The sequence below is a fragment of the Neovison vison genome, chromosome X, assembly GCF_020171115.1.
Source record: "Neovison vison isolate M4711 chromosome X, ASM_NN_V1, whole genome shotgun sequence".
NCBI classification, from domain to species: Eukaryota; Metazoa; Chordata; class Mammalia; order Carnivora; family Mustelidae; genus Neogale; species Neogale vison.
In genome coordinates, this window is record NC_058105.1 from 82,005,949 (window position 1) to 82,020,234 (window position 14,286).

The following is a 14,286-nucleotide window of genomic DNA, read 5'->3' on the forward strand; positions in this document are numbered from 1 at the left end:
GTGTGTTCTTGCTCAAAATGTCCAACCTATATTCAATTACAAGGAAACAACTAAATGTAAATTGTGAGATATTCTATAAGGCAGCCAACCTAGACTCTTCAAAAGTATTAAGGAGAAAAAATGCAAGGTTACCCTAGGTGGTAAAAGGAAACTAGAAAGAACTACCGACCTTGATGGGATTCTGGACCCAATAAAGAGATTGAGAGAAATTTGAATACTGACTATGTATAGTCAGATAATTATATCTTTATTAAATGTCTTGGGTGTTATGATGGTATTGTGGTTATGTAGGAAAATATCCCCAATCTTAAGTGCAGGTAAATATATTTATGGATAAACAAATGTTGATTCTAGATGAAAAGTGTGGGTATTATTTATTCTAACCTTTAAACTTTTCTGTAGGGTTGTGGGTTTTCTTTTTAAAATAAAAGGTAGGTTGGGAAGGGGACTCTTTTATCTTGGGAGCCTCAGATATGTACCTGGCTCTCTGTGCTGAGCATTTCTCATGTGCGATCTCATTTAAACCTAAAATTTTAGGAATTAAAAAAATAAAAAAAATTCAGGTTTATTGAAGTAATTTGGCCATTATCCTCTAATAGAACTAGATTTCAGAACAAAGTCTCCCCAATTACAAAGACTGTATTCTTTTTCTTTTTTTCTTTAAAGATTTATTTGTTCATTTGCATGGCAGGGGTGGGGGGTGGTGCCGAGAAGCAGATTGCCAGCTGAGCATGGAACCTGATTATGTGAGGCTCAATCTCATGACCCTGAGATCATGACCTGAGCTAAAATCAAGAGTCAGACACTTAACCGACTGAGCCATCTAGGCACCAGGCAAAAGGCGTACTCTTTTTTGCCTGTATTCTATTTACTATTTTGTACTGCTCTAATAAATCCTGTGGGATTTAGAGAAAGTAAAAGCCAGATTTTCTAATAGGCTACTTGAACGTTATTTGTAAATGGCCACCTGTCCCAAGCTTAAAGGTTATACAAGCCCCCTTCTGAGTCTTTATCCCCAACCAAGGGTAGGTACTGGTTCACTGTTGACTGATTTTTCTCTGTCTCACTTTGGCTTAGCTTCAGATGATGAATTTGAGAATCTTAGAATTAAAGGTCCTAATGCTGTACAGCTGGTAAAGACAACCCCTTTGAAGCCCTCGCCTCTGCCTGTCATTCCTGATACTATCAAGGAGGTGATCTATGATATGCTGAATGCCCTGGCTGCATACCATGCTCCAGAGGAAGGTATGTAGCTACCATACCTCAGAAGTCTGGGCACTTTGCCTGGATATTTCAACCAACTTAGTCTTAATGAGCACTCACTATGTGCCCATGTACTGGGAATCAAGATGAATAAAACATATGTCCTTTTCTGAAAAAACTAGTGGTCATACATTATGACAGATGGCAAAGTAGTGGTGAATCCTAGAGCAAGGCACCTGACTTGGTGGGGGTTGGGGCCTGTAGGAAAGTTTCTTAGAACAGGTGGTTTCTAAAGTAAGTCTTAAATTACCATTTAGGAGGAGATGAGGAGAATGCTGACATATGAGAGTCCATCCCATACAGAGGAAAGAATAAAAAAAGGTTAAAGAGGAGATAGTATCTTGTGGACAGAAAAATAAATACCAAGGTGTCTCTAATATTTTCATTCTCAGAAACAAAAACATCTTTATCTCCCAAAAAACTGGGATCAGTATTAGAAGGTGTAGTTAGGCTTCCTGATCTTTGAGAGCACCATCTCAATCCACCTTTATTCCTAGCTAAGGTGCTCCTTGTAAGTACTGGGAAAGTCATGAATGAATTACTTGGAACCTCAACTTTCATTCCAGTCATATCCTTCTGTATTTTATTTGGGACATATTTCTTTGATAGGTCTCACAGAATTGCCAAAAATTGATGAATATAGTCTTTACTAAGTCAAGAAAATCTGAGTCTTTGATGCTTTTCATCCATTCAGCGCTCTGATCTGTAAAGAGCTCCTTGTTTCTTCTACAACCATAGAACCTTTACTCCACCTCATATCTTCCCCAACCCCCAAAAATAATTTAGCTATATAGCCAGGGCAAACATTTATTGACCTCCGTTACATTAGGCATAATACTGCCTATGTTCATTTAAGCTCAGTGACAGCTGAGGAAAGTTGAACAGACCAAGTAGATTGCCTGTGGTCACAAAACTAATTAGTGAAAGAATGAGCCTTTCATCCATGCTCTTTTGGTTATACTACATTTCTCCTCTTAAGTGAAAGCCTGGTAATATCACCATATAAATAGTCACAGTAAGTTGGAGCAAAATTGACCAAGCTGCCAAATAGGCATTGACGTTGCAGTTACAGGTGAGTTTTGTTTTTGTTTGCTTTTCTAGCAGAGAAATCTGACCCTAAACCTGGGGGTATGACCCAAGAGGTTGGCCAACTCCTACAAGACATGGGTGATGATGTATACCAGCAGTACCGGTCACTTACTCGTCAGAGCAGTGACTTTGATACACAGTCAGGTTTTTCCATTAATGTAAGTCAATTCCAACCTCCTATTTCCTTTTCCCTTTCCAATACCTTTTCTCCATATTTAGGCTTATGCTTGGGAAATTTCAAAGGTACTGATTTTGATATACCTGTCAATTATCTGTTGCCTAAAAATGAAAATAAATTTAGGGTGTCCCTGGGATTTGTCTCTGTTTGGATTGGAAACATTTCCTTAAATTGATTTTTCATTCTCATTTTTCCCTGTCCTTGCTCCCCAATCTCCCAGTCACTGTTTATAATGATTGATTCCCACAGATTATAGTATATAGCAGGTAAAGGTGGTTAAAAGATCAGCTAAAGATAATCTGTAGCATTTACAATGAGTACCCTGGGAAGGGATCCTACCATTTAGGGATAATTGTCTTTGAAATTAATAATGGCTCATGAATATTCTTCTATAGAGTCAGGTCTTTGCTGCAGATGGTGCCTCCACTGAGACTTCCACTTCTGGGACATCCCAAGGAGAAGGTAATGGTTTACTTTCTCTTGTTCTTATTTCTAGAGAGGACAAAGAAACTGGGTTGGGTGTCTTGGGCAGGAGGTATGGGAATATAGGCATAACTGTCACATTTACTTATCTAAATGAACTTTTCCCAAGGATGAGCTCAGTATTCTGTAAATAAAGGTATCTATATGTTAAGATTAATAAAACTGACATAACCAAGTAATGGTTGCTGTGGTATGATCCTTTAGAGGTACTCTTTAAACCACCCCATATATTTCTTTTGTTGGCTTTCATGCTGGCTTATAGAGCTTTGGTGCCAGTGACACAATTCTAGCTCTAAGGTTTATGTAGTAGATTCTTGCCTTATAGCAGTGTCATGTGGAAGCAGTTTTAAGGATGCCTTCCAAGAGCTGCTGCTCCTTGGATAGAGAAGATCTTCGAGATCTAAGCAAGGAGACATTGTACTTGACACAACTGCTGGGATAAAATATAGAGGGCATGTGATTAATAGCATCTCAGTATTCCTGGATGAGACAGGAAAGGATATATAGAGGAGATTAGCTTTTGAGCTAAGCTAGATAAGTAAATGCGTGCCAGGGAGACATGTGGGAAGGAAAAGGTAAAAAGATGTATAAGGCATCTTTGGAGTATACAGTATTTCTGGAGCATAAAACTATGTGTAAAAGAAGGGGAGTGACAGAAGATACGTGAATAGCCTCCCTGCTGTACCTGTCATCTTAGCTATCTGTCCTTCCGCTGCATTGTGAGGGGGACTTTCAGTTTGTACCGTTGTCCTAAAGTGGAGGAGGAGGAGTATTCTCCTTGCACTTGAGACTTGATGTTTGCCAATATTTCAACGTGAAATTGAACCAGAGTTTGGCTCTTTCTCAACAGCATCAACTCCAGAGGAGTCTCGGGATGGGAAGAAAGATAAAGAAGGGGACCGGGCCTCTGAGGAAGGCAAGCAGAAAGGCAAAGGCAGCAAACCTTTAATGCCCACCTCCACTATTCTTCGTCTTCTGGCAGAATTGGTGAGGTCCTATGTTGGTATTGCTACCCTGATTGCCAACTACAGCTACACTGTGGGCCAGTCTGAACTGATTAAAGAGGTAATATTTCCAGTACGCCTGAGGCTTTATACTGTTAACATTTGGATACAGATGTGTCTCACTCTTTGCTGGGAACCTATGCATGCTAGCCCAGTGTTGCAAGGCAGAGGCCTCTTAAGATACAATGAAGAAGTTAGATATTTTCCAGTGATGTGGTGCTATCAGGCTCATTTTAAAGGGAGTGAGTTGGTGCCATTTGTTAATTTGTTTTGTAGAAAACTACTTGGTCTGCAGTATAGCAGCTACAAAAGGCAAGGTTTGGAGTCAGACCAGTTAAGAATCTGATCTAGATAGCAATCTAGGTAATACAGCATCTTGGTGAAGTCGCAGGAAAAAATAGGTGAGTTGAAGAGATATTTTAAAGGTAGAAATAGACAAGAATTGGAAGAAAACAAAATCAAGGACTTGCTGTTTTATGATTTTCCATTCCTTTTTATGTTAGTAGAAGAAAATGGTTTGAAGGGAAAAGGTAGTGTCTGCATAAGGTTGTCTAGGGGACTGTAGAACAAGCCAAATAAACAAGAATATGGGTGTTTATCTTCCAATTGTACTCAGCACCTGTGCTAAGACACCTGATGTGGTTAATAGTATTGGTACTATGGAATATAAGGAAAGTCTAAATGTCTTTCAGAGCTTGGAGAAAAAATGAAGTAATATTTTGTATGTCCTGATACGGAATTATCTTTAAGTTATTTTTCAAGTGAGAGGGCACTCTAAGAAACTAGATGATGTTCCCATATATGTAAAAGGGGTGCCCAGGGAATTTTTTGTCATAAAGTGGATCTTGTTTTGAGTTGTCATATTGTAACTTTATGGTTAGTAAGTAGTAAAGGTTTTGAGAGTAGAATGGGGACATTAATGTTGCAGGCAAAGAATAAAAAAGCAGCTGCCATTTTTTAAGCTATTTTGGCTTTAATCCAAGTTTTTAAAATACATACAAAGATACACAGTTCCTGAATAACTCATCAGTTTTTCTTGGGTGACCATTACCCAAAATAAAATGTTACAAGTTCTATAAAAGCTTACCCCTTCATGCCTTTGTACATTTCCCCCTCCCCTTTAAGCTTCTATAAGGTCACCATTATCTTTAGTTCTATTGCCACAGGTTAGTTTTGCAACTTGATATAAATGGAATCTTATAGTACATACTCCTTTGTGTCTGGATTCTTTTTTGTTTAATGTGTTCGCAAAATTGATACAGAGTTCCCTTGTGTAAATGTAACACAATCTTATCCATTCCAGTGCTGAGAGACAATTGGGTGGTTTTCCATTTAGAGGTATTAAAAGTAGTGTTGCTACAGTCCATTCTTAAACATGTCTTGGTGAACATACACAGTTGGCCCTTGAACAACACACAAGTGTTAAGGGTGCCAACACACCCTTCCCCCACTCCATGTATGCAGTTGAAAATCCACATATAACTTTTGACTCCTCAGAAACTTTACTGGTAGCCTGCTTTTGACCAGAAGCCTTACCCAATATCATAAACAGTCAATGAACACGTACTTTGTATGGCTATATGTATTAGAGAAAAGAAAATATGATTAAGAAAATCGTAAGAAGAAATGTATTTACACTTTTAAATTTATTCCACTTGTAAAAAAATAAAAGGTGCATATAAGTGGGCCCACACAGTTCAAACCCGTGTTGTTCAAGGATCAAACTGTACGAGTGTTTCTGTTAGGTGGTATATGCCTAGAAATAGTTCAAACCCGTGTTGTTCAAGGATCAAACTGTACGAGTGTTTCTGTTAGGTGGTATATGCCTAGAAATAGAATTGCTGGTCTCTTTAGCTTTAGCAAATGGTGCCAAAAGTTTCCAGAGCGGTTGTGTCAATTTATATTATCACCAAGAATGGCATATGGGAGTTCAGGTTGTTTCACCTCCTTGCCAACACTTGGTATTTTTCTCATTTTTCATTTTAGCTGATCTAGTGGATTTGTAGTGGTATTGCATTGTGGTTAAAATATCCTTGTCTTTATTGGCCATTTGGATATTCTCCTGTGATGTGTCCAAGTCTTGTATTCTTGTTTTCTATTGAATTCTTCACATATTCTGGATACAAGTATTTTTGTGGAGTTACGTGTATTAAACATACATTAGGCATTTTATTTGAAAGTTTTTAATCATTACGTCAGTTGTAGTTACTGGTGGAATAAGACATTTAATTGTAAATTTATTAAGCATGTGTTTAATACATGTCACGTGACCTTGTGGTACTGGGTACTCCTAGGTGCTTTATAAATGCTATTGATGATCCTTCCCTCAGGACTGGAAGGTGATTGGTATTGCCACCCTTAACAGAGAAGTAGAGAAGGCTCAGAAAGGTTAGCTTGCTCAAGGTCAGCTGCAGAGTAGCAGGATTAGAATTGGAACCCAGGTCTCTGATTACAAATCCAAGTGTCTTTACTGCATCACACTGCTTTCTCAAATTGCAAAGCTTTTTTTCCAGTTTTTAGTAATAATGTCACATAACATATTTATACAATTTTGTATTGTATTCACTACTGGGAATTTTTTATTTCTAAGAAGTTCCATCTTAACTAGGCTACCTTACTTAATTATCTAGACTTTACAATTCTTCAGTGCTTTTTTTTATTGAGGCAAATTTTACATAAAATTAAGCATTTAAGTGTATGGTTGAGTTGCATTTAGTACATTAAGTGTTTGTGCAACCATCATCTCTTTCTAATTCTGAAATCATTTATGTATTTTGATCCAAAATCTGTTTGAAGTTCCTTTCTAATGTAGGGAATTACCAGGGCAGAAATGATTGTTAGAAAGAAGGAACAAGTCTCAGTTTCCTTCCCTTGTTGGACCTCTTTTGCTATTTTATGTAACTCTTCATTAAATATGTTTGCATATCCATATCTGTGACTGCTGTTCGAATTCCTGCCACTTTTTAGCCCACGTTCCTTAGCATGTTGTAGGTATCGGTAAATATTACAATTTAATAGAATACTGAAGGAATTGTAGCACTCAATTATGAATCAGGATTTGAATCCTTTCCATGGGCTAAGTTTTCTGTGCAGGCCATGTTTCTTTGGGCCTCAGATTACCCATCTGTCAGACGGGGAAGATACTGAACTTGGCTTAACTGTTCTATAGGTTTACTGTGAACAGTTCTGTCAAATATCACACATAAAAGTGTTTGAGAAATGCCAAGTGACATGTAAGTAAAAGTGCTTAAACTGTGTAATGAGAAACGAATGAGATTTAAAATCATAAAATCTGGATTTGCTACTCGCTTAGCATGTACCTTCAACCCTTGGTCTTCTCATCTGTAAAGTAGACCTGATAATTGACGGGATGACTTGAAGGATCAAATCTCTGTATATGTACCTTGTTGATATGCAAATAACATGGCATAATTATGCTTGTGAGTAAATGTCATGGTTAATGACTTTTCAGGACTGCAGTGTGCTAGCTTTTGTTCTGGACCACCTCCTCCCACATACCCAGAATGCGGAAGACAAGGACACACCTGCCCTGGCCCGCTTATTCCTCGCAAGCCTGGCTGCTGCAGGGAGTGGCACAGATGCCCAAGTGGCCCTTGTGAATGAAGTAAAGGCAGCCCTGGGACGGGCACTGGCTATGGCTGAGAGTACAGAGAAACATGCCAGGTAAACTCCATGCCTGTTGTAGTGCTAGTAACCAATAGCATCCCCTTACTGCATTCCTTGTCCATGGGATTCCTTGGACTTGAACAAGAGTTCTGGTCCCACTGGCACTGTGTATCCTCTGGTCCTCTCAAATAGTGCTTCCAGATACCTAGAGTATTGATTACATTTGGAAGAGGATACAGCTTAGAGAAAAAAACAAAGGGATGTTTTCATTATATTTCTGAGGTCTTGATGTTCAACAGGCTATTCAGTCTCACTTTTTAAATTATGTGTAAAGAAAACTAAGTGCTACCACTCAGGGAGTGAGCTCTCACCTCTTTCAATGTTACTTCCACAAGGAAATACTGAGGGCACAGGAGGGTTATCTGTGGTGAGTTAGTGAAGACACCAAAAAACAGGCAGTATTCATATGATAGAGGTGTCACACTTCTCTCCCAGGCTTCAGGCAGTGATGTGTATCATCAGTACTATCATGGAGTCCTGCCCCTCCACCTCCAGCTTCTACAGCAGTGCCACAGCCAAGACCCAGCACAATGGCATGAACAACATCATTCGACTCTTCCTAAAAAAGGGACTGGTTAATGACCTGGCAAGAGTGCCTCACAGTCTGGACCTGTCTAGGTAAAGTTATTCCTGAATCCCAGCTGCAGGCTTTTGCCCTCTCTTTAGTCATGCTGTTTTTATTTCTTCATTTGCTTGTATTTCCTATATCTTCGTCAGATGAGTAGTGAGCCACCAATGTGATAGGAATGATTTTGGATATAGGTGGGAACCTGAGTTCTTAGTATCGTGGTTAAGCAAGACACTTTGCCTTTCTTCAGGCCTTAGTTTTCTCATGTCCTGCAAACTCCAGAGTTAGACTGTATGAATAATTTTTTCCCAAGCTTTCCCCACCTTAATTAAAAATAACCTATTATTGTAAAATTATATGTGTATCATGAGAACTACAGATGAGCAAAAATAGATATCACTGCCACTCAGATATCACTGTTACCTACCACATATCTCTCAGTGGTTTTCTTCACATACATACAAAATGTATTTTTTACTAAAATGATGTTACATATGTTGTTGTGTAACCTGGGGTGAATCCATATTCAAAAATTTTTGTGCAAACCAGAATCTAGTTACAGATCTTTCATTACTTCTGATTATGTCCTCTGAATCTCTGTTATTCTAACACAGAACCTTAATTTTTTTAATCTTCATTTTATTTCTGTTAGTGACACTAACTTGTTGAGGTGATCAGGCCTGCCATCCTGCAGAATATCCTGCCTTCCAGATTTGGCCCATTGCAATTCCTTTACTTCCTGTTTTCTGTAAACTTCTAATTAGAGCTAGAAGCTTAATGGAGCAATTTAAAGTTATTGGTTAGGCTATATCTTAAGTGATGTACATCTCATATTCTGTCATGGCAAAACTGACTAAAGTGATAATTGTCATTGTACTGTTGTATTTTCCACCTTCTTACTATAAAGTAATCTATGTTAGTATTTTGGCACTGTATAAATGTTTGGTTTCCTGTCAGCCGTATACCTAATTAATGATCTTAACAGTAAGTGATAATCCTTTCCTGTTCTAATTTCTTTGGGGATTATCAGTGATAACTTTCTCAATTCTGTCATTCCTTCTACACTATTAGCTGGCATTTTTGTGGTCTGGTTACCCTGAAATACAGTTCCTACTGAAAAGGCAGGATAAAAACTTTGGTTTTTTTTTTTCCTTAAGTCACCAATTTTTAGAGTAATCAGTAGACTTAATCACCACCCAAAATGCAACTTGTCTCTGGCTTTCAATTTTCTGTTTTCACTGATTTTTTTAAATCAGTAATTGAATTATTTGGACCACTGCAGTCATTCTTTCTCATTATATCTTTGGCCCATGGGGCCTCCTCAGACTGACTTCTTTGTCCTTTTGATACAAATTCATCAGCTTTTTTTTTTAAGATTTTATTTATTTATTTGACAAACAGAGATCACAAGTAGGGAGAGAGGCAGGCAGAGACAGAGGGAGAAGCAGGCTCCCCACTGAGCAAAGAGCCCAATGTGGGGCTCAATCCCAGGACCCTGAGATCACGACCTGAGACGAAGGCAGAGGCCTAACCCAGTGAGCCACCCAGGTGCCCCTCATCAGTTTTCTTAAAACGTTTAAAAATTTCAAACTCAGGAGTGTAATGAGTACCGTATGTCTCATCTGGATTAACCACTGGTTATCATTTCTGTCCTGTTTGAGTTCCCCCATTTAGAAGCTGAATCATTTGAAGTTCATTGCAGACAACATGATGTTTTAACCTCTGAGTGTTTCAGCATGTTTCTCCTAAAAATAAACATTCTTTTACATGGCTAGAATATCATCACATCTAAGAAATTTTACCATTGATATAATAGTACTCAATATATATTTCGTACTCCGATATCCCCAGTTATTCCAAGTATTACACCTTGAGGGGAGAGTGGTTTTTGTCCAGGATCCAATGAACATCACTAATTGCATTTGATTATCCCATATTTCTTGTTACGACATTTGACTGTTTTGAAGGATCCAGAAAGACAAATGTAGAATATTCCATAATCTGGATTTATCTAATTGCTTCCTTATATTCAGGTTTAGGTTAAACTTTCCTGCATGAATAGTATATAGGTGATGTTTGCCCTTATTGGTGCATCACACCAGGAGATACATAATACTGATTTGTCCATTATTGGTAATGCTAGGTTTGATCACAGTTAAAGGTTAGCTTTTCCCTTTGTACTTAATAAGTTTTCTATGGGGTGATGCTTTGAGTTCACATGAAGATGATATGAATATCCTATGCCCTGAGGATTTTTAACTCCATAGTTTTAGCATTTATTGGTGATCTTTGCCTGGATCACTTTCATTGTTGTCTGAAAAGTGATGATTTCTGACTTTATCATGCCTGTTTATTAGCAGGCATTCTTTTATAATGAAGATTTCCTTCTGCCTATTTGTATCCCTATGGCTGCAGATTCTTTTTACATTTAATGTAATGCCATTACCATCATTATTGTTGATGTTTCAGTGTTTCATATTTGACCTGTGGTAATGATGACCCCATTAATTTTTTAAAGCCTCTGGCACAACAAGATGTCCCAGACTCACCTTGTACCCTCCATGCCTCATCCCTGGAATCAGCTATACTCTGATGAGTCTTGGTTCCTCCTTAGTGTGAGTTTCTTTGCTAAGTCCATCTCTGTATCTTCCTTTATCTCAGTCCAAACATGGCAAACACAGTCAACGCTGCTTTGAAGCCTTTGGAAACACTTTCCCGGATTGTTAACCAGCCCAGTAGCCTTTTTGGCAGCAAGAGTGCTTCTAGCAAGAGCAAGTCTGAGCAGGATGCCCAAGGAGCTGCTCAGGACTCCAATAGCAACCAGCAGGACCCAGGTAGGGAATCAGAGCCAATGGACTGAAGAGCTGGCTGGGTGGGCATAGCTATTTTATGGTTGCATTGCATCACAACTGTTCTGGCTTGGTGCTGTTTCCCTGGGAACTTGCTGGCCTTCCAGAGATCTGTCATAGTGGTGTGGGAATCCGCCCCACAAAGAATTCCTTCAAATTGCAGCCTTATTTGGCTCTCCTCACACGTAGCCTTGTCTTTTCCTTTGTCACCCATTCATTTATTCTCTGAGAACTTGTAAACTTGCCCAGGGAAGGGACCTTACTGTCTTCATGCTTGCCTCATGGTGCCCTGCAGATAGGCACCCTTTGATTATTTTGCTGGTTGGTTGATTGTTTCAGGCGAGCCTGGGGAAGCAGAAGTGCAGGAGGAGGATCATGATGTCACTCAGACAGAGGTGGCAGATGGGGATATCATGGATGGGGAGGCTGAAACCGACTCAGTGGTGATTGCTGGGCAGCCTGAGGTGCTCAGTTCACAAGAGATGCAGGTAGGGAGGCAGATCACCCAGCATACCCCTATTGCGGCGCTGAACCAAACCCCCAAGCGGTGTGGGTGGGTGAGTACTTTAGATCTTTGCCTCAATGCTGTCTGTTTTGCAGAGGAACACAGATGATACTCTTAGTAGTAGATCAGTAAATGTGTATGAATTGTATTAAATGAGGGGTGGGGGTAGGGCCAGAATGCCATCCATGTACTATGAAACAGAATAGATCCCAAGAGGAAAACTTAAGCACAGGTGAAATGTGGATGCAGAAAACTGGCCTGAGCCCTTTGGGCCCAAGGTATTTGATTTATTTGGCTCTGGCCATTAATGGAAACTCCTTAACATCACTGTTGTGCCTATAGCACCTGGTCTCACTGGAGCATTCAAACCAGCTATTTTCTAAAGACCCTAAAGAAGGCATTGTAATTTCTGGAGCTAGTAGCAGTGGTAAGAAATGGGGCCTTACAGTCCTAAGCTGCCAGCTCTGAGGAGATCTGCATGTATTCCTGGATAGTAAAACAACTAACCAGATCTGAGATAACTGGGATGAATCCATTTGAAGGACAATCTGAGTGCGGATTGGCAGCACATAGTAGTTTCTGTGCTCTTAGCACCAAATGTGTGGTGTTTATGCAACATGTTCTGTCACATGTTATCCTAGAAATATATACTCCCTTGCTGGCTTTTTTTAGGGTTTCCATGCTAGCGCAATGATAGACTTGTGTGCATCCATATATATGTTCTATTTCTCTCCAGGTTGAGAATGAGCTGGAGGACCTGATAGATGAGTTGCTTGAGAGGGATGGCGGATCTGGGAACAGTACAATTATAGGTGAGAGCCCCAGAACTGAGTATAGCCTCTTCCTTTGCCTCAGTCTCTCTTGGGAGGACCCTTTTCTCATCATCTGCTTGCTCAGCTCTGCCTAAGGGCTCATAGCCAGCCTAGATTGCTGCTTGTCTTGATGTTGATGGTCTTACAGATGAAAAATTCACAAACCATCTACAGACCTGTGGTGGCAGGTCTGAGGCGTTGCCTGTGTGGGGGAGGTGGAGGGGTGGCCATCAGTATAGATGATACATGAGGCACATCAAGAGTGTTATTCATGGAAGCCTAGAGAGGAGGCTTTAGAGGCTGTAGGGTGAGAAAGTGCTTTCCTTTCAGTTCTTCAGCAAAATCCAGGGGCTTTCCGCCTCTGAGTCTCAGTAGTGTAAAAAGAGTGATCATTCCCTAAGGGTGGCCCTTTTTACAACTCAAAGGGAAAATGGCGAAAGTACCCTACTGTCACCTGGCTCCAAGGGTCTATGTGTTACTTGTTTTTATTTTATTGATAAAGGAAATCAAAGGATAAATGGAAGTAGACCTCTATTTTTAAATTTGACAAGACTTTTTCACACCCATTATCCTCTATGGTTTCACAATTAGTGGGATTGGCAGGGCAGATGTGATCATCCCATTTTACAGATGAGGAAACTGAGACTCAGACAGGTAAAGTGACTGGCCAAGCTCACCTAGCTAGTCAACAGCAGAGAACCTAGGTCTTCTCCCTCATCCAAAAAAAAAAAAAAAAAAAAAAAAGGATATCTGCTGGGTGTACATAGCTACTTTAGGCGCACCCAATCTGGAAAGGGAAGTCCTCTGTTGTTCAGTGAAGGCTCTGCTCTGTAACCTTCAGTGAGCAGAAGTGGAGAGGATGAATCACAAGAGGACGTGCTGATGGATGAAGCTCCTTCCAACCTCAGCCAAGCTTCCACCTTACAGGCCAACCGAGAAGGTGAGAGTGCCGAGGCCAGAAAGGCCTCCCTTCTTGCCCTGCACGTCTGACAGACACTACACTAGGGTTTTCCTGGAGGCAGCTGCCCACATGTGCAGAATAAGGAAGCATCTGTCTGCATGCGCTGACATACACCATCCACTTTATCCTCAGCCAGTTTTTCAAATAACATGTTACTACTGCTTGCCCAAAAGTTTGTCACTTCTTACTTGGTTCGCTTTCTTCTCACCCACCTGCTATCATCGCTCCAGATTCCCTCTTAACCAACAGGATGCAGTCAGTAGCAAAGTAGGACTGGAAAGGCAAAGGGGCACCAGCAGACTTGGCCAAGTCCTAGACCATGGCTCCTGAAGTACCACCCTATAGCCAGCCTCCACATTCAGCCACCTTGCTCAGCGTGTTGATGCATTGATTGGCACTCTCAGGAAATCAGGGCTGGCTCACTAAGTCTGTACATCACCCCAGATCTGGTTCTTCCTCTCCTAGAGTCAGATACCCCATCGCCTTCCCACTCAGTCTGCCGGCCTGCACAGTAGCCTGTTTGCTAGCTACTCAGTATAGTCCTCCAATGTGCTCCCTTTGTTTTAGATTCCATGAATATCCTGGACCCTGAGGATGAGGAGGAGCACACTCAGGAAGAGGACAGCAGTGGCAGTAACGAGGATGAGGATGATAGTCAGGATGAAGAGGAGGAGGAGGAGGAAGATGAGGAAGATGATCAGGTGAGGGGGGACTGTGTTTGGGCTGGTTCAGACAACCTCTTCCATGGGAACACAGAGCTGGAGAAAACCAACAGTCTGGGTTGCTAGCCTCAGCGCCTCCCTCCCTCATGTGCAAATGTGGCCATGACGCCAGACTTCAGAAAACCCTTACCTCCAGCAATTCTCCATCTCCTATTTTCCCCTTAA

At 40.5% G+C, this 14,286-nt stretch overlaps 1 protein-coding gene across 10 annotated transcripts in view; it reads left to right on the forward strand.

Moving 5' to 3' along the window:
• Positions 1 to 14,286, forward strand: part of HUWE1 (HECT, UBA and WWE domain containing E3 ubiquitin protein ligase 1) — a 169,904-nt gene that overhangs the window by 130,940 nt on the left and 24,678 nt on the right. For 8 of the 10 annotated variants that reach the window (XM_044234530.1, XM_044234531.1, XM_044234529.1 and 5 more), the window contains 11 exons: positions 1,078 to 1,245; positions 2,365 to 2,510; positions 2,926 to 2,992; positions 3,864 to 4,078; positions 7,490 to 7,701; positions 8,140 to 8,322; positions 10,934 to 11,106; positions 11,461 to 11,609; positions 12,363 to 12,438; positions 13,280 to 13,378; positions 13,967 to 14,100. In XM_044234530.1, coding sequence (XP_044090465.1) covers positions 1,078 to 1,245; positions 2,365 to 2,510; positions 2,926 to 2,992; positions 3,864 to 4,078; positions 7,490 to 7,701; positions 8,140 to 8,322; positions 10,934 to 11,106; positions 11,461 to 11,609; positions 12,363 to 12,438; positions 13,280 to 13,378; positions 13,967 to 14,100 — 1,622 coding nt within the window. The remainder of the gene's footprint in view (positions 1 to 1,077; positions 1,246 to 2,364; positions 2,511 to 2,925; positions 2,993 to 3,863; positions 4,079 to 7,489; positions 7,702 to 8,139; positions 8,323 to 10,933; positions 11,107 to 11,460; positions 11,610 to 12,362; positions 12,439 to 13,279; positions 13,379 to 13,966; positions 14,101 to 14,286) is intronic. The other 2 variants (XM_044234537.1, XM_044234538.1) reach the window with 2 other exon arrangements.